The sequence below is a fragment of the Neopelma chrysocephalum genome, unplaced genomic scaffold, assembly GCF_003984885.1.
Source record: "Neopelma chrysocephalum unplaced genomic scaffold, ASM398488v2 Primary Assembly neopelma1_75, whole genome shotgun sequence".
Classification (NCBI taxonomy): domain Eukaryota; kingdom Metazoa; phylum Chordata; class Aves; order Passeriformes; family Pipridae; genus Neopelma; species Neopelma chrysocephalum.
Genome location: NW_020897736.1, coordinates 3,126,653 through 3,154,362, shown reverse-complemented (window position 1 = coordinate 3,154,362; position 27,710 = coordinate 3,126,653). Strand labels below are relative to the sequence as shown.

The 27,710-nt window shown below is 38.4% G+C and overlaps 2 protein-coding genes across 4 annotated transcripts in view; one reads left to right on the top strand and one right to left on the bottom strand.

Annotated features, from left to right (window-relative positions):
- TNFAIP8L3 (TNF alpha induced protein 8 like 3) overlaps nt 1–3,016 on the top strand; it is a 46,501-nt gene extending 43,485 nt beyond the window's left edge. Inside the window, exon 2 of the mRNA XM_027688248.1 lies at nt 28–3,016. Within this exon, the coding sequence (XP_027544049.1) occupies nt 28–590 (563 nt within the window). The 3' untranslated portion in view covers nt 591–3,016. The remainder of the gene's footprint in view (nt 1–27) is intronic.
- On the bottom strand, nt 462–26,937 carry AP4E1 (adaptor related protein complex 4 subunit epsilon 1). Of its 3 annotated transcripts, XR_003534975.1 has the most exons (23): nt 26,775–26,937; nt 26,389–26,460; nt 25,411–25,534; nt 23,210–23,283; nt 20,990–21,111; nt 20,014–20,173; nt 19,342–19,508; nt 18,664–18,737; nt 17,569–17,691; nt 17,374–17,483; nt 16,954–17,093; nt 15,545–15,657; nt 15,285–15,403; nt 14,284–14,586; nt 13,412–13,526; nt 12,911–13,046; nt 11,750–12,002; nt 10,465–11,040; nt 8,955–9,139; nt 8,088–8,245; nt 7,493–7,635; nt 4,498–5,355; nt 462–547 (listed from the first exon to the last, which is right to left on the bottom strand). XR_003534975.1 is itself a non-coding variant. In XM_027688246.1 (22 exons), exons 1-22 carry the CDS (start codon nt 26,934–26,936, stop codon nt 6,508–6,510), a joined length of 3,456 nt encoding a protein of 1,151 aa, XP_027544047.1. In that variant the 5' UTR covers nt 26,937; the 3' UTR covers nt 5,467–6,507. The 3 variants fall into 3 exon arrangements, 2 of the variants coding, with proteins under 2 accessions (XP_027544047.1, XP_027544048.1); XM_027688246.1 differs by lacking the exons at nt 462–547; nt 4,498–5,355 and adding an exon at nt 5,467–6,534; XM_027688247.1 differs by lacking the exons at nt 462–547; nt 4,498–5,355 and having other exon boundaries at nt 5,467–7,635.
- Nucleotides 26,938–27,710: the final 773 nt, after the last annotated feature.

The following is a 27,710-nucleotide window of genomic DNA, read 5'->3' as shown; positions in this document are numbered from 1 at the left end:
TTTCTCTTTTTTTCTATCCCAAACCAGGTCCTGATTATTTCAGTTCCAAGAATCTTGCATTGCAAGCCCAGAAAAAGATCCTGAGTAAAATGGCAACCAAAACCATGGCTAACATGCTGATCGATGACACGAGCAGTGAAATCTTCGATGAGCTGTACAAAGTAACGAAGGAACACACAAGAAACAAAAAGGAAGCCCATAAAATAATGAAAGACCTGATTAAAGTGGCAATAAAAATCGGGATCCTCTATCGAAACAATCAGTTCAACCAAGAAGAGCTGGAGATCGTAGACAAGTTCAGGAAGAAGCTGAACCAAACTGCCATGACAATCGTCAGCTTCTACGAGGTAGAGTACACTTTTGACAGGAATGTGCTTGCAGAACTTCTCAATGAGTGTAAAGATCTTGTGCACGAACTTGTAGGTCGACACCTGACCCCGCGGTCCCACGGGCGCATCAACCACGTCTTCAACCACTTTGCGGACGTGGAATTTCTGACTGCCCTGTACAGCCTGGATGGGGATTGTCGGCCGTACCTCAAAAAGATCTGCAATGGCATCAACAAACTACTTGATGAGAAGGTTCTTTGAAGCTACGCTCAGAAGCAAGAAAACCAAACAAAAACTTCTCTCTAGGACTGGCCACCCTTCATGAGCCGTGGTAGGCAAGTGAGCTCCCTTCCCATCAGTCTTACTACAGCCCCAGCAGGGTCCAGAAAGTGCTCACCAGGCTCATGATGAAGTGGAAATCTTAAATCAGAAAGCTATCAATTTTAATGTTCTGTTCAGATAATTCAGTCTTTCTCAAGGAGCGGAGTGAACAAGACTGCTGATAGATGTTGTTCAGAAAGAGATTGCCATACCCCAGGATCTTGCTAGCTTTGTGTTCAAGGCTGAACACAAGAAAAGACAGGAAACTCATATGCATGGCTATGTAAAAATAGACAGGTGAAGGCAAGAGCAATGCATGGAATTTACTCCCAGGCCCTTGGTGTGTATATTTTTATTATTTCCACACTACCTGAAAAAGCTTTGACAGAAAGTAGGGCTGTAATGGATTGAGTTCACTCCTTTCAAAGGGATCAGGAATTAATATGAGAAGACCTCTCTTAATTTTAATGGTATGTAAATCTAATAGGGGAATAACAAATCATACAAACTGAGTAGAAGTGGGAGACAATTTAAAGAACTGCTCGAGGAAGCAATATTTTCAGAGTTTTGTTTTATACCTGCTAATAGAAGGTTTCATTTTAATTTTGAAAATGAGCTCAGTGCTTGAAGCTCAAAGGTAACCAGAAAACTAAAGCAGTCCAGCAGTTCCCCCACACTCAGGGTTTGTGTATTGGGTACCATCAGGCAAGTTTAGGCTGAAGGTTGTGCTGCTCTTTGTGCTCTTACTGTTCTGCCTGACAGAATAAAATACTCTTTGTGAAGATTTTGAAATTCCCTCGTGAGAAGCACAATGGACACCGTTTCCATCCCCTGTCCTCAGCGTATTCAGCCTCGATACCACTCGTGGTTTAATGTGCCCATGACATTTGTGCCTACAGTAATCAGAGGTGGGATACAACAGGATGCCCATCCACCATTCTTGCAGTGCCTCTGAGTGTAGCATATCCACAGTAGCTAAACGAGAGCAGCCTTAGTGACTCTGGTGAGCTTCTGGAATGAGTTTTGTTCTGAATGTTTTCAGTGGCTTTTTTTTTTTATGTTTTCAAGCTGAAAACATTTTGCCAAGAAAGAGTGGGGTTTGTACAGTCCTTTTAGGATGAAGGGAGGATGGGAGCAGAGCAGATACACCAGCTTTGCCACTTGTAGAATCTGGGTAGGTGCTGACTGACCCAGAGTAAAGGAAGCACGTTCAGAAATCTCTCCTCTCCTCGCCTTCTACATCTTAATCTCCTGCTCCAGCTCCTGACACTGCAGTATCAGGTACCCTCTCCTTTCATCTGGCACAGAGAGCAGAAAATGCCATTATCTAGAGGTAACACCTTCCCTTTCATGTATATATAATACAGAGATGCATGTACTTGAAATTTGACAAAGACAAGAAAATATATTTGAAAGCCATTTCTCTCTTAGGGAAGCTTACAGGATTGATCACTCACTACTTTAGGATAAGAAAAAAAATATTTCATTTAAACTCTTGAATACTATGGTGGTGGAGAAAACTGTTCAAAAACTTTATCGTTCTTCTGTCTTTCCTCACCCCAGATATTTTATCTCTTGCAACAATTTTTACTATCACACCTTTATACAGTTGAGAACACACATACCCGGGTCACATATTCACTTGGGTTGTGCTGGATGGATTTGTATCTGTTCCCAGAACTCATTTGAACCACTGTAAAAATGAAAGACAGTAGCAGAGCAGTTTGTAACAATGTAAATTTTCCCCACCTATTTCCTTTAACCATGAAAAGTGTATTTTAGTAGCAGTGAAGGTGGACAACTCCTTTGCAAAACAGTAATGGAATACCAACAGTTGGGGTTGCAAGTTCAGCCATTTGCAGAGCCATATTTCCATGCCCATTACCTGCATTTCTTCCAAGCACGTACTTGTCAATTGATGCTTTTGAACAGTATTTATTGTATCCAATGCTCCTGTCCCAGTGCACACACGTCAGATTTTGCGTGTTTCATTTGTGGCAAACAAATTTAAGTTCTTTTTTTTGAAAGCCAGAAAAAGAGATTATTCAACATTCAAGATGTCCAAAGGAAAGGGATATCCTGTATCTGTGACTTTTTGTGTGTTGCAAGTATCAATATTCAGATTCTGGTATTTTAGACACACCAGCTGAACATCTGTTGTTTTATTTATAAATAATCTGAGTAGCCTTAAAGGAAGAGGTGTTTTCAAGTATTTCTCATACTTGCATATCCTGTATATTCATTGTTTACTTTTGTACCTGTAGCTTGGTATGTAATAACATTGCTAAAATATGGGCAATGTTCAGGTCACCTTAAGTATATTATGTATTATCACATTTGTGGATTAAAAATGTGTGATTACTGCCTTTTTTGTTTCCTTTTGATTCATTTATTCTACCATCCTTGTTGCATCACACGCACCCAACACCAACACGTGTCAGCAGCAAATGGAATTTCTGTTTTTCCACAATGTTCTCCAGGCACTTGAGCTACCAAACGACGCTGACTCAGTGTGTTTAGTGGAGCAGCCCCATCACCAAGCTCAGAAATTCCCTCATAAAGCCACGGGGAGGAAATGGCACAGACTTCTTGCCTTTAGGTACCACTTCTCCCTGGGCTCGGCCTGAGCCGGTGCCTGGAACAGACACGAGCAGCCTGGGGCAGGGGCAGAGCACGTTGCAGGCCAAGATCTCACTGTCCTTCTTGCAAGCACCTTCTTGCAAGTTTTCCATTAATGTATTTAGCTCAGTTTAGCTCCATGTGATTTAAACTACATGGAAGACACATCCCTGGCAGATTTCAAAGCCGTGCCCTGAACACGGAGGTGCTAGAACCTACCAGAATGTTTTAACAACAGCAAGCACATATTGTCCCATCCTTATTCCCAGAAAAAGCAAACTGCTTTGGCTGAAAGAGCTCAGGATTTGCAAACAACTCACATGGCAATTATACTGAAAGCAATTAAAGGCTGGCACAAAGAGAAAACTGACAACTACCTTAAAATCTGAGTTTAAAGCAATCTTCCTAAGTGGTGCTTTGAACCTCCCTGCTGGTGAAGCATTGCTGTCAAGTTAATTTTATGAATCATGTCATGGGAGGACACAATATTCTTTGCTTCATCACTGCCAGCTTTATGTAATAAAGAGAAAAATGTTAATGTTCAAGAAACTCTCATGGGAGTGACCACTTCTGGCACTCTGATGAAATGGTCCCTGTACCACTGAGCAGCACTTCACACTGAACATGTGACCTGATTTGTGCTAGAGAAATGTTCTTAGAGAAAGGCACATAAATAGCTGACCCTGAAGAGAACCAAGAGGTAAAGCACAATTAACTCTTACCACAGCAACTGAAATGCAAAAGCAACTTTACCTAGATGACTTAAGCGGATCTATTTCTGTTTTTACATAAATCAATGCCAGAAAGAGACAATGCACAGTCTTACCCACAAAGAAAAAGATAACACAGCTTTTTAGGCTGAAAAACTACTGGTGGGATCCTATAGGAGATAAACACCTTTCCAATATTTAGAAACCATCAGACAATGTCATTTATGAGCTATTTGCAAGTACAGGAAAATCTCAAGATAGTGCCATCCATTACACAAATTTACCTCTTCTAGGTCCTTAAAGGATGAGGAGGATTTGGGAATACCTAGCAGAAAGTAATGTAACACAAGAGATTTGACCTATATTTAGGAAAATACCCTACATCATACTGCCATGCTGCACTTCTGTCCATTTTCCTACCAAAGTATTTGTTTCATTAAAAATATCTGAAAATACTTGGGGTAAGGAAGGAGGAGCTGACAAAACAGTTGGAATATGGATCCAATACAATCACTTACCTGTTGACTCCCAGATGTTCAGAACTCCAAGCTGCCCATGGCACACAGCAGTAAAACAGTGAGGCCTCCTGGTGCCCAGGGTTTGGTCCAAACATTGTTAACCTGCCAGTTCAGAAAGGTCAGTTTATACTGACTGGCCTCTGGTTGCCTCTTGAAAGCAAACTTCTTCATATAAACTGGTTATGTGCTCTCTTCCTTCTAGCCTGTTTCTATACACCTTATTTCCCTTCCCTAGAAAACAGCTTAAGCCTTCAAGATCTACCAAGTCACACAGAAAAGTAACTGGGAACACCACGGAGGAGGAAGATAGTCACAAAAGGATTTTCAATACGGAACTAGATGGAAAAACATTCCTTTGTATTATTATCTATGCAGTCACATTTCAGAGACAGCTAGATGATGGAAGATCAGAGGGAGTTCCAGCACTGAATTGCTGAGGTCTCAAGGGCCTGAGCTCCCCAGCTCAGCCAGGACTCCTGTTAAGCACTGGCAGCTTTTTTACACAGACCCTGACTTAGACCAGGGCTGCAGCCACCTGCAGTTCAGCTGCTATGTCCAACTCCCCAGGCTCCCAACTCTATAGCAATGCTTTCTTATGTCAGCTCTGAACTTGAAAAAATGCTATTCCTCTCAACTATGAATAACAAGAGATACTCAAGTCTCCTGTGATGCCTAAAACCAAAACACACAATCTGGCAGAATTCCAAAAAGAGGGTTGGACAATGTGAGCTGGCACACAGAATGCTGTTCCAAAGATCTAAAGTGTAGTCTTGCAGTCTTCTGGTATCTCCAAGTGAGACACAGGATATTTAAATCACCAATGGACTCAAGACTTCTGTAGTGTTACATTCTTCATCACTGTCCAGATGTAAAGAGAAACAATTAAAATAGAAACTAGTTCTTAATATGCAGAAACACTGCTACATGTGGTGACAAAGAACATGTAACAAGTATTAAGCTCATTTTTTTAATAAAACTGAATTTAATTAAACTGCAAGAAATGCAAAGATGGTGATAGATTCAGAACAACATTTGCTGGGCAATCCAAAAATAAAGACCAACACAGGTACAATTCCCTGCAAACTCCTTTAAGTGGTGTTAATACCATAAAGCAATTAGAATATTGACACTTTGACATACACTATTCATACAGTGAAAAAGGTTACAAAGAACATTACATGTACAACAGAAGGCATTGCTGTCTTTTGCTGTTCTTTTTAAACACTAGGACAGTAACATCTCATTGCTGAAATGGTTTGAATGCATAGGCCACAAACAGATACTTGTATTATAGTTCCTATGATTACAGAAGTCCAATTGCATAACACAATTTACCAGCAGGGAAATAGTTTGCTGGAAATTATTCCACTATAAATCAGTTTTCTTTTATATAAACTGTCTTCAAGTGCCAAGTAAACATTAAAGTATGCAGAACATTAAATATATTTACAGGTTCAGTGCACTTTAAATTCCTCAGTAAGAGGGTACTGAAACAGCAATAAAAACAGCTTTGCTTATATGATTATACTTGTGATAACACAAGTAGCATGACTTAAAAAAAAACCCAAACTATCAGCACATTAACATTCTTACGACAATTTCATCAACATTTACCAAAACATCAAAGTAACAATACTTTATTTTTCTTTACAACCAGTGCTTATCAGGTGAGAATCGGTAATGCTGAAATATAACAGAGAGTTTCCTTGTTACTATTAAACACACAAAGGAGAGAATTCCATTGTGGAATCCATTTATACCATGTCTGAACCGTGTGTACAACCTTTGATGTTTTTAATAGAAAACATGACCAGCTATAAATAATACTAAGCAGTACTAGTTTTCATTTAGCATTTAAATAAATTAAGATTGCTGGATTTTCAAGACTCTGAGGTTATTTCAGGAAGAGAAAACAACCTCCTCAGACACAGTTTCCATGTATACTGCTCTGATTTAATCTCTCATGCCTTGCTGCAGTTCCTAGCAGTGCACACACAACATCTGTGCAAGTCAGAGGTTTGAGGAGTCATACTGAGCCTATAAATAATTAGAAGAAAAAATAAATGAAAGTTTTCCCCATGTGAATTTTCATGGACAGAGATATTGGCCAGATTAAGTTTATAGGATGGACTGGACAGCAATGAACATGTTTCACTACCCAATAACCAAGGTCAACATGTCCACAGCCAACTATCCCCAGCTCAGTCACCTCAGACTTGATCCACATCAAACTTTGCTTTAGAGATGCACAAATATTCAGTGACTGTCACAGACCCCTATGGAAAGGGAACAAGACTGAAACATGAGGCAGGAAGAACTGCAGACAGGAACTAACCTGAGGGGCCTTAGATCATCCCCCAGGAGGTGCTTCCATGTGATCTCCTATCAAAAACTGTTTAGATGTTACCACTTCCATGGTAAATATCAAAGATCATGGGAAGTGTTTTGTTCCCTAGAATCTTTTAACTATTTTAAAACTGTGTATTTGTTGCTACATAAGTTACTTTATACAACCACCAGTATGGGTCTTGTTGCCAACAGTGCTTAAAAATAGCTTTAGAAAAATTACCAAAATAAAATTAGATGATCCTGATAACTGATCAAGTCTGACCCTATAATGGAAATATGTTTTTCTTTAAAATCATATTTAAGTAGTTGCCATGAGAAGTAATCATTGGCATCTATAAAAGCTGCATAATAAAAATAAATACTTTCAGTCATTTACAACAAAATTAAGAAATATACATTTCACTGAAACAGGTTACAATACTTTAATGTACTGTACAGTCCTGAGCATGTTTTTGCAGGCGTAATTTAGGTCATTGTTCTTTCCCCACAAGTCCACATGACACATGCCAGCTGGAAGAAAACTTCTAATACTTCAAGAAGCAGTATCTTAATTTAGCTTTGGTAATTATCTGTGCAACTGTATAAATCTTTTCACACACCAAACAGATTAAGGCAGGCACTATTGTTATTAGGATTCCCCCATCACCTTTTGACACTGATAGAGCAAACCATCTGGAAGAGCAGCACAAGGTGACCTGAACCACACAGCCAACATCCCTGAGTGAGTACGGCAGTGCAGCAGGCAGGGCACAGATGGAAGCAGCTGGCATGCCAGTATTCCCTCATTGCCTTAAAACAAAAAAGACCACAGAAAAAAAAAGTAACAAGGAACAATTGCTATAGTATACTTCATAAATGTATCTTTCAAACTCCACCTGTGCTGTTCTCTTCTACCCTTCCCTCTAACTCCTCTAACAAGTCACCACAAATCACGCTAAAATCCCAGCTTCATTTTTGTCCCAGAGCTTCATTCCCTTCTTTCTGTCCTATCCAATACTCTTCGTAATGCAAGTTTCCTCCTTTGTAAGATTTACTGTTTGTTGTACACTTGTATCTTTATATCACCTTCACAAAGAACCCCAAGTAAGGCAAACAAAGTCCACAGGAAAACAGTCCCCAGTTTACTGTCCTCCCAAACATTCCCTGCCTCAAACTCTAAGATACTCACTTCCATGCACTTATTTTCGTGGGAAAAGTTGTATATATTATATGTATACCATATATAATATACTTTCACTTACCTATAATGTCAACTATATGGAGTTTCAGCTTCTGTTGCAGTGTGTTCAAGGCTGTTGAAAGGGAATCTTGGGAAGACGACATTTTTATGTTCTGTTTCACATCATTGGAAAGGGACAACCACAGCTTTCCAAAGTCTTCTGTAGTCATTTCCATTGGCCTAAAAAGAAGATCACCACATATTTTAGCAAAATGAGATATGTAAGTCAGAATATATTTGGTCACAAAAAAAATCATATCTGGAAGCACCTGGACAACAGAACAAGCAATAAGCAAATTCATGTTAGTTTAAACAAACTCCTCTTAACATAAAAGTTTCTATTCCTTGCTTTAGGTTTCTAAATTTTAAAGGAATAAATATATGGATTTCACTTCAAAAGAAAAGTCTGCTGGAAAAAAGGACACTTGCTTTTTCTACTCCTAAAATAAATGCAGTGTTCAGAAATTAAAAGGATGAGCTTTCTTCCTCCCCTGCAAAAGTTGTCAGCCTTTTCATATAACATTCTGGTCTCTGCACTCAAATCACTTCTTTCAGTTTGACATGTTTACATTATGCCATATTTTAAAACAGCATGCCCTTCTGTTCACTCAGTTTTCAGCCTCCTCAAAAACACATTCTGTAGTTCAAGGCTATTCTAACCTGCAGCTACTGTCACTATTCTCACTGGATTTGTACTTCTTGCTGGAACTTTTCCCCTCTTTTGGAAGTGTAAAATAACTCTTTATTATCTTCAACAGTAATCTCAGATTAAAACTAGCTGCTCAAGAAGGAGCCTTATATTTTCAAAGTCAATACCCAAATCATCCTGACCTTGTCTAATACTGAGTCGAGTACAGGTGTCTTTAAAAAAATGCAGCTTTTTATTTACCTGATGAAGTCCATCAGTGATAAGGTTACTGAAAATTCAAGGCGAGTTTCCATCTCTGACTGGTAATTAACAGAGCCAGAAAGAATTCCCTGGGTACAGATTTTGTTCATCCTCACACATTTCTGGCAATGTTCCAAACTTTGAGCTTCAATTACAGGAAACTGGTGGGTGGGACTCTCCAAAATCTATGTGATGTTTCAAAAGGAATATAGAACGTAAGTCTTGCTGTCAAGTTTCGCAAGTGATAAAGATACAGCTAGAAAATTGTGTGCCTTTTATTTCCATTGATTTTTCCTGGACTATTTGATAAGTGAACAGAACTACTATTTCTCAGCCCTCATGAAGGATAAATCAATAATTAACATCTACAAGTGTTCTGTGAGAAGTAAAACAGTGGTGAAACTCATCTCTGACAATCGGCTTCCCCCACCTCTGAATAACTGCACCAAGAACCTGAATTCTGTAGTTCAGTCTCAAAATATAAGCAAGCAGCATTTTCAACATACCTCAAGCTATATGCTAAAAGGAAGAAGTTGAGAAATCCTCCCTAATAAAAAGGATGATTTCAAGATTACTCAGCAGTCCCCAGCCTCTCCAAACAAACCAGTAACATACATTCTATCCATGGTAGTGGTCTGTGTGGGAACTTATTACAAGAAAAAACTAGACATGAAATACCCACTTTCTAACAAGGACAGGTTTGATTCAAGTCAGAAAAGGAAAGGAAGGAGACTCCATAACCAATTAGCAGTTCCTTTCCTGCTTATTTCTCTTTATCCAGTTATCATTTGCTGAGTGTTTAATAATTCTGTGCTCCTTGAGCAAAATCTGTGGATAGTCATGCTGACTGGCAATTCCTAGCCACCTTTCCAAATATTTAAATGAAGTTTCAATCAAGACTCTAACATGCTTTTACCAACCCTAGTTAAATCCCAGATGTAGCCAATGCAAAAAAATAAACTGACCAACTCTTCTGCACCATCAGCATGAGAATGAAATGTGACTGGTAGCTTTGGGGGAGAGGAGGAGGGAAGAAATCAAAGCAAGGCTACACAAATTTTATGTCAGGGAAGCAACTGCATCATGTTTGCCTATCAGGTAAATACAAGTGAAAGCACAAGCCCCATAGTCATACCCAGTCAAAAAAAAGTTACACAGTGATTTCTTTAGCAACTCAAGTCATCCCACTCTGAGTAAAACTGGTTGGGTTTGCATTCAGAAGTGAGAAATCACACGGATTTGTTATATGGAGGCAAGCACTAGGAAACAAAGTCAAGGTGAATTAAAAAAGTAAGATGCTAACTTTTAAACCAAATATCACTAAGTTTATATTGAGATTTCTTTCACTGGCCTTCAGAATATGTGTAACAGCAGTAACCACAAGTTTTAAGGAAATACTCTGGAAAAAGGCATGACTATTCCATTACAGCAAGCACTGCATAGTGAAATGCAAGAGAAAAGCAAGAAGTTCCACATGCATTTCAAATACAATGGAAACACAGTTTCTTACCTGAAAGTGTTCTGTTTCTTCAAACACTAAGTTCACAGCATTAAGTGCAGAAGTGGTTTTATTGGAAACTAAGACAGTGAGCAACAAAGAGTCATCTGTCCACGCCTTACATAAATACAGAGCTAAGGCATCACTCTGATGAAGTTCCAGTACCTCAGAGTGAGGAAGCTCTTCAAGTTCTTCTGGTAAGGAAGGAACCAATGGTGTTTCACTGGCACTTTCACATTGAGCACTTGGAGAAGGCTGAAAAATTTCAATATTACTATCAGCAAACAAAGATGACTGTGACAGCCTATTATCTGAAAGTCTGTCATCCAGCACAGATTTTTTAAGGGACTGAGGTGTTTCAAATGCTAAATTATCTTCTACAATATCTGAAGAGCACAGGGAGGCTTTCCTTAACCTTGTGTGTGTACTTTCCTCAGTGTCTTCTGTGTTAATAGGTACTGTATCAAGCAAGGGACCAAAATCTGAAGCAGCACTACTTTTGAAGTCTGATGCCTCCTCACTATGTTGAGTTTCGTTTATCTTTGATTTCCTTTTGAACTTCTGGGTAGCTGTGTCTGCTTTCCCCATCTGAAAAGAAAAAAATGATTCTGTTACTATTAAAACAACGAAACAGTGAGCAGAGACAAGGAATCAATACAGATGACAAACAGATTCCAGACATTTTAAGGGATTCAGGCTTTTGTTGTATTTCTTACAGGGTACTGAATTAGCTTATAATGCAAGTATGACTCTAGGTTCTCTTAACAAACTAAAAGCTCTTATTAAAAACTAAGCACAGCTAAACAGTTTCTGGTTAACCAGTGATAAATGCCAAGATGTGAGCTGGCTAATAAGATGCCAGTCTTAAAAAGATTACCTAATGGTGAATTCTTATGTTCCAGATACTACCACACACATATTAAAAATGGTCTTGACACAAGGTCTCAAGCTCTAGCCTTACTGCCAAATGAATGGCAACAGCTCTGCAAAGCTGGGTCAAGGAACAGTTGTTCAGGAAAACTGTGACTTCAAACTTGAAGCACAACACATAAACAGAGGGAAGTTCTAGTTACCAAACCAGATCTGCTCCAGATGTTGCTTCATCAAGTAATATCCAAGCTGTTTCATGTTCTTAACAAATTAACAGATTGCAAAAGTAATTTTCAGTAGCTTTTCAGTTACTTAGGGGAAATTTGTCTTATCACTAATTTGATCTTCATTTGCATACAAATATCTATAATTTTAGATAACAGTTTAAAGTTTACATATATCCTTAAGTCTCAAAAGAGCCACTTACCAGACTGACACCAGCACTTGATCCCAGCCCAACAAACAAAGTTGATGCTAACTGCTGCTTCTCTTTGTCTTCCTCAGTGAGGTTGGCACCTTGATCAGACCTCAACACAGGAGGGTCACCTGCCTGTCCTGCTAATAAGCTGTCACAAGAAACTGTTTGTGGCTCATTTTCTTTCCCTACTTTTTCTTTCTTTGGAAGATAACCTTCTTTTCCCCACAGCTTACGTACTCCCTCAAGTTTCAGAGTATTTGTCCTAAAAAAAGCAAACAAAACAAAGCAGGATCAGCCATATGAACATCATGTTCTTAAAAACACACCAATACTCAAAACACCATTCACAGCTTTGGTACTTTGATAGACACAGTGAGCAGTGAAATATAAGTGAACACTTGCATCTGCATGAAGTTCTATGTTAGTAATGCTACATTACTTTTAAAACATCCCACAAATGTAAACTTGGACCAGGCTATACAGGACTTCAGTACAGACCTATATTAAGCAGCATTAAACACCTGCAACCAGTAGCACACTGTGTTTGCCACCTCCACCCAGAGTTTCAGACTACATTTATAATATATTTGAGTAATTTTTTAAAAAGTAAATATAAGCAACATGCTATCTATCTTTCTCCCCAGGAGAGAGGTTCTGGGAAGACATTTTCCCAGAAAGATTCTGAAAAGGTTTCCTGCATACCAATTTACAGGACTATGAATTATTTTCTTAATTCGTATGAAGTTATGGACCTGGAATAGTTTGTAGTGTTCTAAAACTTACACTGCAAATCTTAGCCTTGCTTTTATCTAAAAAAAAAGTTTCCTTAAAAAGGCCCATTATTAAGTATTTTTTCTCTGTCATCTTTTTCTTACAGGTTACACTTGTTTTTAATGGGAATACAATAAATTAATTATCAGGTAAACTTGTCTCCATTTTACTGCATCTACTACCACCTAATTTGTGGTCTGTGAAGAAAGCAGAAAAAGAGTCTAACCACATTGTTTTTTCTAATAATTATAAAGATGCCACTATCTGAATTTCTTTTTACATGACAGATGTTTCCAAGTTCAACTGCATTCTTTCTAGTTCCATGTAATGAAGCAGCAAAGACATGATACCAACAAACAGAAGCTTAAATTGCTTCATTTCAAACACAGATTAACTCACTCTTTGTGCCCTGTCTCAGCACTATTACCAGATGTATCAGAACCAAAAGATAAACCAGTGGGGGACTGTCTGCCAGTGACACCAGATGAGGACACACTTGAAGCAAAGGACAATCCATAAGGTTCAAAATTCAGAGCTGCAAGACAGACAATCTTAAAATTACAATGAGGCATCAAAAAAAGGAAAGAAATCTGTTTTCTGAAAACAAATATCCCTGTACTGCTGGACTTCTCAGGCTTTCACTTTAATAATCCCCATAAATTTCAAATCCTACAGACCAGCAGAGATTATAATAAAACTTTCTCCCATGAAGAATAACAACCTATATCCATCAGCTAGACTGATGTGGAACTAAAATCTAAATTGAACTTAGCTCTTGTCTACAGACAAGAGATGTATTAAGATACTATTACTTCAAGAAAATGTATTAAGTATTAACAATTAAAGTGTACAGTTATCAGTTAATTTACCAGCTATTAAATAAATGCTGTAAACTTTCACCTTTTTCCTGAGAAAGTTTCTCCTCTTGCCTCTGGTGATGAGGTTTATATGGTGCTGCCCCACGACCAAGTCCTTCGGCCACAAACCCATCCAGAAAAGATAAGGAAGCATCTACCTACATGGAATTAAAAGGAACGAAAGGGCAATGAAAATATTTGCTATATCTGTTACCAGTAGAATATTGTGTCTTATCATCAGATCAGGATCTTCACTCTCTCATCTCCCATATCTACCAGTAGAGCTGCTGTATTAACAGCAATGGTTCAGCAAGTATGTTTAAACAGACTTTGAGCTAGAGATTTGTAACTTAACTCCTCCACTGTTTGACTTCTTTATTAATTTATAAAACAAGAAAAAAGAAAAAGAAAAAAAGCAGAGTTGAATCTTCCAAAAATGGTTGATACTACCATTATACAGCAATACTGAATTCAAACAAACCCTCTAAAAAACCTCAGCAATATCAATCCTCTTTTCCATTATTTTTTCCATTATTTCATGATCAAGTTTAGTAGTTTCTAAGTAGAAGAAAACTCTATGGATTAAAAAGCAGTGCTATATCACTAAAGCAGGCCTACCATGTCTTTAAAAAAACCCAAAAGACAACTACAAATAAACAACTGCATGAAAAGATCATTTTCTTAAAAGCAACTCCAGCTTACTTAACACTGTGGTTCTTTATCTTTCAGTACAGAACATTAAGATTCACCACATATGCCTGAAAAAGTGTTTCTGAAAACTCACTTTAAGCAGACTTAACTAACACAAGTCAGAACTGCAAACACCATTCATTTTGAAAACACGTTTTTACCAAAATATTCAACCCCCTGAACTATAAAGAGGTTCATGAAAAACAAACAGTGCAGCTGTCTTACCACCATATCATTGCAACTAGCATCAAATGGAAGCAAATTTTTCATCAGTGCTTTGTCTTCACAGAGATGTTTCAATTCAAAGGCATATTGTCTTATGCAGGTATCTAGAGAGCTGCTAAATTCTTGGATTAGTTTGTCAACTGTTTCTGAACAGGAGGTATGTGATGCTATCTTGGTGACTGCAGCCATTATCCACGCTTTAGTTTCAGAAGTAACATAAGTCTTCTTCAGCAGGCTGTGGAGTTTTGTCAAAATAACTTCTGGATCAACATCTGTAACAAGACTGAAATATTCTCCCAACACCTATTCACAGAACAGACAAAATATGCATTTAGTCACACAGAGCAGTGCTTTCAGTTTTGAAATTAGAATATAGTACTAAATAACACAATAAAAACCACCTCACATTCAAGAAATTATTATTTTAAACATCTTCTAAATTATTTCTTTACCATTTGGTGTTTTAAATGTCAAAGGTTTGAAGTTATCTTTGTATTTACCTCAGCAGACTCCAACTTTTAGCTTCTTAAAAATCCAGTAGCTGTCTTGGGAAGAAAGCTAAACATAACTAGGCCCTGAGAAAACACAATTTGCTCACACTGCAGCCTCTCCTTTGGGTGGAAGCTGAAGCTTACCCAGGCACCAGATAATACCAGCACAGCACCTGGTCAGGCATTTCCAAGGTTAAAAATGCATTTCACAACCACATCTGGCCTAGTTCTGATGAAGACAGAAAGGCTCTCAACATGCAGCCAGGTTCAGGTGGTTGCTAAGCCATTCCAACAGTCACCTGCCTTAAAGGGAGCTTTTCTACAAACTACAAGTAGTCCTTGGTCACCAAAGAGGTCACTAAAATAGGATTGCAGCATATTAGCTTGATTTCAAGTAAAAAAAAAAATACTCATGACTAAAAATACAAGAGTCTAATAAATATTTATTAAAAACATCACCACCTTAGACAGTTTCCTCATATATGGATTTTGACCATGTGTCTACCTTACCCAACTCATAACTTGAAGGAATTTCTGTGGATACAATGCATCTTCCTCTCCAAGTAATGATAAATAAGACTGCACTGCATACATCCGTAGCTGATGATCCTCCTTTCCATCATCAAATCCTAGACAGAAAACAATATCTAATTTCCGTGAAACACAAATAACACATCCTACCAAATATTTTGAAGTACATTTTAAGAAAAAAAAAACCAGATTATCAAGGAACATGTCTGATTCTTCAGAGCACTCAGGGAGTTGCTCACCTTCAGCCAACAGCCTCAGAAAGTTGTTTGGGATATCAGGATGCACCACATCACCTCCAACTGAAAACACAGCATTCATGGTCTGGATGAACCACTCGTTGTTAGGAGCATACGTGTCCAGAGGTTAAGGAATGAAGTGCTAAGGCACAACTTTATGTTTCTTACTTGTGTGTTTCCTAAGGAACATTCATCTTAATCTCCCCAGTAAGCTGGAGATCTGATGGTCAAACGCCAGCTCAATCTAACTGAAGAGAAAATATCCCTGCATCTTTTAGAAAGCATTTCCCATAAATTTCATGGAAACTGGTAGTCAGGTAGAGAAGTGTTAAGTTGCTGCCCTGTTGAAAAAGTTGTCAAGTAGACCTCACACAGTAGGAACAGACATGTTCACATATGTAAACTACTCCATTTTAAGCTCACACTTGTTCCGTGCTGGGCTTCCAGCATGATCTTTTGAGTTTGTTTACCCAACATCACTTGATCAATGATAGAAAAGCTGTTATTTTCAGCAGTGCTTTGCTGTTGACTTACAGATTTTATGAAAATAATGAACATTTTGAAGCACTCCACAGAAAGAATTACTGGCTTTTTAAACACATTTAGAAGTTTTTTAATATATTTAAAATTTGATCAGCCTTTGCTAACTTTGAAAGTTAGCTTCTGCCTTCCCTCAATCAAGTCCTGAAAATGCAGTTACTGAATAGACATTTTCAACAGTATAGAAACATTGATATTGCCTTATTTTTGCATACAGCAGGACAACACAGCTTTTTTTTTTGTACACTTCTCTGTTCCAAGCAGTGTACAAATAGGATGGTAAGGTAGCTTTCTGTTAAAAAGCACTTACAACTCAAATCATCAGACAGAAATACACACAGAAAATCATGCAATGGCAGGTCTAACGTGCCAAATCCCTAGCCAGCACTTCCACCTTTTTGGCATTGTTAAGAATCTTTTCCTTATTTCTATCAAAGTGTGTTATTCTTCAAATCCATACACCAATGAAGAGTTAGTTCTCTGACAGAAGATCATTTCCACAATTACAGAATAGCACTCCCTCCTGTAATAGTGTAAGACTTCCTAATTTGAATTTAAAAACACAAGGTTTTAATGCTAAACTCCAAAATAAAATATTTTGAGTGCCATTACTTCCTCTCAGTGAAATACAAGTAACACAGCAGTCATGTTTGTATGTGTTGTCTTTTGTATACTTTTTTTTTTAAATAGTGGAAAGCACAGCTGTAACACTTCCTGTTTCAAAAGATCATGAAAGATGCTTTGAAAGGTATAAATGTTACATATGCCTGAGCTCTGACTTCAAAGTTTCAGAAAAATAAAAGGGTATTTCTCAGCTAGTTCAGAAAAATAAAAGGATATTTCTCAGCTAGTTCAGAAAAATAAAAGGATATTTCTCAGCTAGTTCTGCTACTTTGGCAACTAGGTTGATGATAGCATATTCTTCTTTACTTTCTTTTAAGTAGTCAAGCATCTTTTGAACTATGACAATGACATTCTGTCCATTTGTAATCCTATAGAGAAGCTCTAAAGTCTGCAAGAGAAAGCAAAAAAAATCAATTGGTTCTGATGACACAAAAAAGGAAGCAGGCAAACAGCAAAATTAGTATGATGCCAAATTGAGTAACTATCTTTATTTACCAAGTTTTAAATGAAATACACTGATTACCTACACAGCTTGTCACATTAATATTGTTTTAACTACTCTCTCACAACAACTGAAAAATAATATCCCTTTTACACTACTAATTTCAGAAAAACTATCACCCATGTTAAAAATTAACCTAATTTCTGACATTTGGAAATTCACTCACCTCCCTTTTAATAATGGGATCTGGATGGTCCAGACATTCAATTATTGTCATCTGGTGCTGAAGGGCCAGATTAGGATCCTGCTGGATAACATAGGTCAGAGCCTTTAAACCTAGAATGTGATTGCAAGTGATTTAAGACAATGTGTACAACTATGGCCACATTCAAAGCAGCATAATGAAATCAGGCAGCCTTACCTAAGTACTTCAAATTAATTTTGGGTGACAAAACAAATTTTCCAATGCACTTGGCAGCTTTTTCAAGTAGTTCAGTTTTGGGATAAATTGTATAAATTGTTTGGACACATTCAAATAAGATGGCTGCAAGGGAGGGAAGACACATTATTAGTGTGTATTAAATACTTCTATAATTCAAAATTTTTTAACAAACAAGCTCAGTGACTGTCTCAAGGAACTGCAGTGCTGTCCCACCCCCACTGAATTGAATCACAGAGTACCCACTGACATAAGGAAAAACAAGATGAAAGCCTATCTCTTTTACTATATACATATTTTTATTAGCCCTTGCCACTGTCCATACAACTTTCTGTCCTTAAAGTTCTTCCAGCCTTGAAGTCTCCTATAGTTGCTCAAAGCACTGGACTGGAACAGTCTTCAGAAAGCCAATGGGCAACTCTTAAGGATTTGAGACAAAATATTTTTTGATAATTCATATGATGTCTTAGATTCTAACAACAGTAAAATCATCCCAAGAACAGCCTTGTTAAAAAAAAAAAAAAAAACACGCCAAAATCAAAACACAAACAAAAAAAACCTTTGTAGAGTTGTATGAGAAAAATCTAGAAGTAAACTGAACAACACACAAAAAGTAATTAATCCTTTGTGGCAACAATCTGGGCAAAGATTCAGAACAAGTTAGTCTCCCAAGTTAATTAGGGCTTAAAATCATGATGTAATTTTCCGTTTTTCTTGTAATTCAGTCACTAACTGAACTGTCCAGTAGACAACCCCTTCTTTTAAAGTGTTAAAAAACTAAATCTGAGGAAGAGTAGCACATGAATAACTCAACAGAAAGAAGAACATGCAACAATCAATTACTTCATATAAGAAAGAGTAATCACTCATAACCACATTTTTCTTTTGTCCGGATCAAATGGTTTTAAAGAACACTTAATCACTTGTTCTACTATTTACTAGTTGGACATTCAAGAATATTATTAAGAAAATAATTAGATATTTCTCAAGCACTAAGTAAGTGTTTTGGCACAATCAACTACTCACAATTTTCAATCTTTTCAAAGACTGATAGTTACACAAAATAACCTCACCCACCATATGTAATGTTATGATTTATCTCTGCTCTTCTTAAAGATTCATCTAGAACATCATACATCAATTCACTTGTCCTGTTTAAGAAAAAATATTTAACATTAATTGCAGCACTAATAAGCATGTGGTCTTTTTTTGCCACTCAAAGCTCAAAGACTAGTATAGAAATTGGAACATTATTCATATCCACAAATTCACTTTTACACAGAGGAGCTCTATAACATGAGCCTAAATGGCATTTAACAAGATATTTGCAGCTTTCAAAAGAAACATCTACCATATCACAAGAATGAAAACACTTCTCTTACTGTTGGTATAAATAAAATGATCAACAGGAAAAGGATCACAGACGACTACATCCTCACAAAATGGCAGCACTTGTAAAATAGCTTTACTCTGGATTTTCATACAGTTATTTGGTAGCCTTGTAATAGAAGTCCCAGCAAAATATATATTTTAAGCATATTCCACAATTGTTTAGCCAATCCAGAAGCTAAGAAACAAATTTTGCAGAACTAGTCTGCTCACTAGTCTTGATTAATAACAAATGTATAAGAACTTCGACACTGAAATCCTCCTAAAAATTACCAACCAAGCAAACCCAAGCTGTCTGTGAGGTTCAGGCTGTGACTGTACTCTTTGTACCTTCAAATTATTAATTACAGAGAAAGATTTGGTTACCTTGGATCATCTTTTCCTAACAGCCCCAATATTCTTAAAAGCTGAATTTGTAACCATGGTGCTGGCACACTGTGATAGTTGAAGTCAGAAGAGAGCTTTCCTCCCACTACCTGCTTTAGGATGGTTACAAAACTCCCAGTCAAGTCCTTGTATCCAGATGAGTTTTCCTATATAATGAAAAACAAACACAATTCAAACAGTTTGATGCAGCAACTCAAAATTAAAAACAATCAAAAACTTGTGTAGGATCAAAATATCTATGCTGATGGTTCCATTACTTTAAATTAAACTTCTAGTCTCATTCCCCAACACCCATAAGCTCTTCACTTTAAACCTATGCTCTTTTCTCACACATTTGGAAAGGGAGCAGATGTAACACATTCACAAGCAAATTCCATCAAACCCTTAAACACACTGTAGAACTGAGATCCTCCAGGCAAGGATCCAATGATGCTGAGCATTCAGATCATGCAAAAAGTGGATCTGCCAAGCTAAATGGAGAGCTGGCATAAACAAACATAACACAGAGGCCCATGATCACACAAATTACCTTTTCTAATGATTACAAGTAAGTTTTTTCTGCAAAACTTCCGTATGGCACGCTGCGGATTTAAAATGAAAACATAGAAAAATATCTCCCAAGTTCAGTTGTGTTTCCAATTCTTTGCCTACCTTAATCATTTGAAGATAAATATGCAGAGAAGCAGCCATGACTCCAGCATCCCTGTCACATAAGGCTTTCCGGAACTTATCGTGGATGTGCTGAACTTGGTTAGGAGCGATGAGATAGAATTTATATAAAGCCTGAACAGCTTTTCTTCGGATAATTTCCCTGAAATGAGATTTACACTTGGCAAAATGAAGCTGCTTGTGCATTTTAAGTCCTTCACAAAACAATTTGCGCTTTTTATTTCTAGAGCACTGTAAAATCAGAGAGATGAAAACCTGTGTTTTACATATTTGGTAACAAATGACTTTGCAAATACTACCTAAGTGAGGAAGTGACAAAGCAAACTTTAAAGCCTAGTAGGGCTTGATGTCAGATTGATTATTCAAAAGAATGGCCAGCAAAAAAACAATAAAATAGGCCATGACTAATCTTTTGTGGTGGTATGTCCAGCTCCAAAAAATACGTGTCTAGAAGTTACTGAGTTCATTCTAATTCAGTTCTCTTTCTAATCAATAAAACAATTACAGTATTATCCTCTGTGTATGGGATACTATTAACTAAGATTCAAACAACTGAACCAAGGGTATTCATATCTGTAGATATACTTTTATCAAAGTTTCTATAAAGAGCTTTATTAAGAAAAAGTATCAGTAAAGTTCAAGGATCCTAATCTGCTTCTCCACCTACTCTACAAACACTTCTTCATCCCTGTTCATTAAAAGGACTCCAGGAAATAAATTCAATTACATTTACCTATGAAGACTGGCTACGAAAAAAATTAATACCCATCCAGTACTCAGTCAAGGCTGCAAATAAACGAGATTATAATCCAAGACAAAAAACCAGGAGGAACAATTTCCAAAGGTAATGATTAGAAAGACCAATTTAGAAAAGACACACCAGTTTACTAAAACTACCTACAAAATTAAGTTATTCAACCACACAAGGCCATTTGAAATTCTGTAAATGAATACATACTTGGAGTGCTGGAGCTTGTCTTCTATTAGGGGAAGAACAGCTGGAATCATTTCCCGTGGAAAGATCTGGCTGACAACAGTTAATGCCATGCAGACCTCTACTAGATTAGTGCTCTGTAAGTCCTGAAATAAGACAGTAATTTTTTACTTAGACTTTTAAATTCCACACAGACATACCCCAAATCTTTCCCAAGCAGGTTGGATCTAGCCCACCTACACAGCCCAGTCACTGCCAGCATCCTGCTGTCTGCTCATGTTTGAGATGTGTCACCTCCCACTGAGCTCATCAGGTTCTCTCCTTCTCTTATACAGCAAGAAGGAACAGGCATCTCCTCACACTGGTGTTATAGAGACGTGTACATTTAAAATATGAATGTAGGATTAACACATGGAGCTACAATCAATTTTTGTTTACTCAGATAGTTGGATGATTGCAAAAATATATTGAGCCCCCAGCTGGATCAGGGGGATGAGTCACTCTCACAGAATTCAACAGTATTCTCTCTAGTGCCTTTGACTGAGCCAAAAGAATTAAAAAAAGAAACAAGCAAGCTCAATAATACTGCCAATTATGTATTTGTACACTAAAATACTACCTACTCCCTAAGAAGCAAATGCAAATTACATGTAGCATTCTACTAAAGAAAGAATAAAAACTAAATCTGTTCCAAATACAATTAAAACCAGTAGATAGAGCTCACTGTAACCTTAAACCAAAAAAGGATGGATGAATTAAGGAAAAGTAAGACTAGAATTATTTTTCAAAACAAATTAAATGTGTAAGATCTCCAGTTGATATAACTTGCTCTGTCAATTTGCCCCAGATAGGTTTTAGTCCTCATTTTGGTTTAGTTCTTTGTGGACTCTCATTTTTCACCTTTTTCTACACACTTAGGAGTTTCAAGTCATAGTTTTAAGTATTATAAAACAGTTTTCAATCACAGCAACAAAATGAGCATCACTTTCAATCTATAATTTATCTGACTTTGGCCTACTGCAATATAAAAGTAATCATTACACAGAAGAGTTTGTAATATAAGTCTTAACTGCTCCATGTAAGAGAAAGTAATGCAGAAGACAACATCTATGAAATACTATTAGGTAATAGATTTTCAGTGTCAAACTCCAAAGCATGTTTCCATTTTCTGTCAAAGTTATCATAAGAACTCAAAGAAGGCAAGAGGTACTTGCCATCACCTAAAAGCAAAAGCTGACATTGCAGTATGCATCCATGGCTCCTCCTGGAGTTGAGGTACATAGTTGGTACATTTTATAAAGGCAAGTTTATAGCACACCTCCTTCAAAAAAAAAATTAAAACATGGCTTCGACAGCAGGAATGCCAAGATTAAATTAAAAATACAGGAAAAGCCATTTCAAGTTTTCATTGCTAACCAAAGCAACAGCAACTTAAGAGAGGAAGATATAACTAATTAGTACATAACTTAGATATTGTACAACAAAACAGGAAGAATTGGTTCAATTTACAGAACCTCGAATTGTTTAGGTTGGAAAAGACCTTTAAGATCATCAAGTCCAACCTTCAACTCTGCACTGCCAAGTCCACCATGTCCTTAGGGCCACATCTACATGTCTTTCAAATCCCTTCAGGGATGGTCACTCTATCACTGCCCTGGGCAGCCTGTTCCCATGTTTGACAACCCTTTCAGTGAAGAAGTTTTTCCTAACATCCAATCTAAATCTTCCCGGTGCAACTTGCCATCATTTCCTCACCCTGTTGTTTATTACGTGGGAGAAGAGACCAACCCCCCTGAGCCTCCTTTTCTCCAGGCTGAGCCCCCTCATCACAGTTGTGCTCTAGAGTACCTGCACCAGCTCCTCCAGTCCCCTGGGTGGATCCCACCCAGTCCCACAGACGTGTGTGTGTCTCAGGGGTGTAACAGCTTCCTGACCATTTCCCCTTGGATTCATTCTGCTCCTGTCCTCCAGCTCAGGGACTGGGTACCCAGAGAACTGGTCTTACTAACAGAGACTGAAGCAAACAAGGCTTTAAGTACCTCAGCCTTTTCCTCACCCTCTCTCACTATGTAGTCCTCCCCTTCTTCCAAAGATGTAAACTCTCCTTTTTTTCCCCTCAGTTCCAGATAAGGCCTCTGTTCAACCAGATCTTCTTCCCTACCAGCTCATCTCTTGGCACATGGGAACAGCCTGTCCTGTGCCTTTAAGATTTTCCTTCTTTTTTTACCTCCAAAAACACTGTACCTTCACAACTGTGTTCACAAGTAGAAGCAGCAGTTCATGATTTTCATGTAGAAATAGAGAAACTGCCAAGTAGCCTATAAAAGAAAGCAGCCTCCATTACTATTTTCAAATAATAAGCAAATTGAATATAGAAAACTTAAGATTGTCTGTAATACAAGAGTTGAACAATTATGAAAACCCAACAAAAAAAACCCAGTTGGATGACAGTTGCTCATTTTTTAAATATCAAGACTTTTTTTAATTTCCGGGTAAACCAGTTATATTCAAGTTGCAGTAAAGCTCAACAACTAACAGCTAAGACTTCCTAAGTTGTGAAAAGTAAGAAACATAATGACAATGTTATAGCTAAAGAGCAGTCAAGATCACCATGAGAAATCACTTCCTGGAAAACCAGTATCTTCTCTGCACAGAGCAGAGTGTTTTACTTTTAGACTACACAAAAAGTGCACTGCCATGTTTCTCTTTTTTTTTCCAAATAATAAAATTTCTTTTCAAACAGATTTTCAAATTGGAATACAGAAGAGTAAATCCACCATCCTATGCCAAAAATTCCCTTGTTATTTCTTAACAAGGAAGAAATCATTCTGTAACCCCAGAAGAGAAACTTGCTAAAAAGCTTTTTCTTCAAGACCCCTTTTCCTTTTAAACTAAGGGACTTAAGTGAGGGGTAGGGAGAGTGTGCCATAACTCACAGTAATAGCTGTACTACAAAGACAGATCTTATAGAATTCTTAGTTCATTCAGGGTTTAGGGATCAAAATTAACAACTTTGATATAAATCACTGCATTGTCTGGGCTATCAAATTGACCTACCTGCTTATGAACCCAGGGCTGTGATCAGCTTAGCACACACACAAAAACAGAGTTCACTCTCATGAATGGAGGCTCACATTGGGTAAACAAATAATCCCTTGACCAATTCAACTGATAACAATTCCTCAACAAAAACTTTGGTATATTGCACCAAGAACTGACAACATCATCCTCTATATCACATATAAATGCAGAACAACAACAAAAAAGAAACCAGCATCCCCCTACACACTCTTGGTAACATCCTTTTACCAGATCAAAGCTGAAGGGCACTTTTTGTCTGGAGAATTCTAAAGCCACCTACATAGAAAATAAAAATGCTACTTCACCAAAGCCTTCTCCAAAAGAGCTCTAGTATGGAAAGGTCTCAAACCTATTAATAACAAGGCATATTGGATCTTGACACTTAGAGAAGTTTTCTTCAAAACAGCTGACAACCTGCCCTCCCAAGTTTGGTGAAGACAAAATTTCTCAATCCCTACCAGGGCATCTGTACACTGGCTTTCACTATTCAGGGGAAAGCTTTAATTCATCACTTCTATTCTCTCAGAAACTCCAATACTTGGGTAGATGATCCAGATGAAATTCAAACAAAGGATATCAAACAAGCATATCCCGCAAGACATTGCCTTCCTTCTGTCTATGCAGACATGGTATTGCTTGGAGTTAAACCACTTTCTCTGCAAACAAGAAGAAATGTCTTCACTAGGCAGCTGAATCAGCAACTGCAAGGAAATTCTCCAGTGAGACAGGCTGAAAGATCCCTCAAACTAAATCTACTGGAAACAAGGTAATAGCCACACTGGCAGGCAAGGAAATCCCAATGGCATGAAATTTCAAAGAAATCTGAACTAAACTTTCAGATTTCCTCAGGAACTTCTGCCCTATGCTGTAAGGATCTCTCTATTTGCTTCATTCCCGACAACTGTTTCCAAAGTAAAAAAAAAACAATAATAAAAAAATAATCCTACAAGCACCAAAATAGAAAATGTGCCTGACAGGTGTCCGACATCACCATCTTTATCTAATCTTGTACCATAGTACTTAAAAAAAAAACCCAGAGCTTGAGAGAAATTAATTTTCTGCTTGATGTGTTTAACAAACGTTCTCTTAAATTATTTGTTTACTGGTGCCGCAATTCAACACAATGAAATTGTGATGATTTAAAATAAAATTCATTTCCCCTGCCTTCTGTGCTTCAAGCACATTCAAAGCATCACACAAACTAAGGATTCAGCTAATTTCAAAGATTAAGAGACCATGAAACAAGATCAAGAAAGCAGAGGAACATTTTAAGTAAGTTGTATTTTTAGATGGATTATAAATCCTGAGAAACTTCAAAAATAGCATTTGAGAACATTATTAAGGTTACAGCTCCATGCACATACCAACTCTCTTCTCCAAAAGATTTCCTTGCTGTGCAAGCTTGATTGCATGGATATATCCAAAGGAAGACTCGTACCCCAGCATTTCACAGTAGATGAGTCTCACCATACATTCTTTCATCAGTTTCTGAAATAGCAAATATAAATTATTGAGAATTTTAAGTCAGCCATGTTTTATACTCTTCTTCACTGCTCTAATGAAGCAGAGAACTGTATCTGACAGAAACATATCTCCATTCACATATGTTTTCTAAAATCAGGGTATTTGTGATTTTTCTTTGCTATGAACCTCTTCTGAAAAATCAATATTAATTTCTGCTATAAAGGCAGAACTTCCCATATATGACCCTTAAAAAATTCTTATTTTGATTAGCATGCATGTGATCAACAGTACATTAACTATGACCAACATAAAGAATATGAATAACCAGAAGCGTTGAGATGATTCACACTGTTAACACAAATTATTTTTCACCAATTGCTACCCTGACCCAGGATGGCTTCTCACTATGCATAGATAAAAGGCGATTTTTTTCCCCTAAAAAAAGTCTCCTGTATGGGACTGAGACAAGCATTAACTAACTCAAATCAGAATATATCATCTCCCGCAACTCAGACGCGATAACAGTGCATACAACAAAGCACAGCTTCTTACAGAGCACAAACTAATTATATGAACAATGTAAGCCTGCAAAGAACATGATTTGATGGAAGCAGTTCATCTGCTTTGTTTCAGAAACTACAGAATGAGAGATAGTGCCATACTATTACAGTTTATTCACATCAAACAAAATCACAGTGTTATCACTATTCTAAATGTGCTGCAAAACCACACATATTGGTATCTTTTAATGCTGATGATCAAAGATCTATAATGCAGATAACCTGCACATCCATCTCGAAAAAAGAGTGAGAACACTGCTGTACTTCACCTTTGGTGTGCTGTTCCCACAGCCTGTAATAACCACTAACAGAACTTACAAGTGTTGTGGTGGGGGCTGAAACTGTTGCTTTCAAACTGGTTAGTTCCTGCTGGATCAATTTTTCTTCTTCCTAGAAGAGAGAGAGATCAAATCTCGCATAGATTTCGTAGGCAAAATACGTAACAAGAACATAAGGTGATGAGTTAATTTAAGTGTCCACACTCTTCCGAAAGCAGCGGGTGCCTCGCTCAGGGGCTGCTCAAGCACAGCAGTGTGGCCGTGCCTGCCCAGAGCAAGCACAACGCGGCACGGCAAAGACTCATCGTGGGGCCCCGAGCTCAGCCAGACCCAGGTCGAGAAGAGACACCGTGCCCAGGGCCCCCAGCCCAGCCCCGCGGCGGCTTCCCCGGGCAGGGAGCGGAGCCCGGCCCCCGCAGCCCGTACGTGCTTGGAGGTGAGCGCCGTGATGCTCCGGATGAGGCTGCCGAGCCGGGAGGTGGCCGACACCCTGGCGGGGCCGCCGGCACCGCCCGGGCCCGTGCCGGGGTCGTGCTGCCCCAGCAGCCCGGGCAGGGCGCTCAGAGTCCGCTCCACCACGTCGCTCATGCCGGACCCACCGCCCCGGGCCGGGCCGGGAGGTGGAGCTGGAGCCCCGCATTCGGAGCGGCCTTCAGGGGCACCGCCGGGTGTGCCGGCACGGAGCCATCGCCGCGGGGGCTGCTGCTGGCAGCATCGCGGAACAAAGGCATTTGAGGGCGGGTTTCGAAAGAGCAGAATGTAGCAGCTTATCACAGAATCAGTGAGCGCGGAAAAGGCCTCTGAGATCGTCGAGTCCAATCTATGACCGAACACCACCGTGTCAATTAGACACCAAGTGCCACATCCAGTCTTTTCTTAAACCCTTCCAGGGACGGTGGCTCCACCACTTCCCTGAGCATCCCGTTCCAATATCTAATCACCCTCTGTGTGAAGGAATTATTCCTCATGGCTAGGCTTCGCGAACGAAGATTTGGGAAAGAAATTATTCCTAGTGTACAACGTAAACCTCCCAGACAGGACAAGTATTATTCTTAAAGTGAGGGTGGGAACACTGAGAAGTCGGTCTTGCCTGAGAGGCTCCCAGTGGGCTGTTCCTGAGGGGATTCCCGCTCCCCCGCCTGCGGTTTGGCCTCTTGGGAAGGTTTTCACCAGGGAGCTCCTGGGAACCGCCACTGCATTTGCTGCTCTTGCAAGTGAAACAAAGGATCTCTTACCTACAAACAGTAATGTTCAAGATTACAGGGGTTTCTGGCTCTCTAGATACCATTTTTGCCATTCTGTTATGCTGTGCCTTTCAAATGAAGGTTTGTTTTATGGCACCGTAGCTGAACAGGAGAAGTT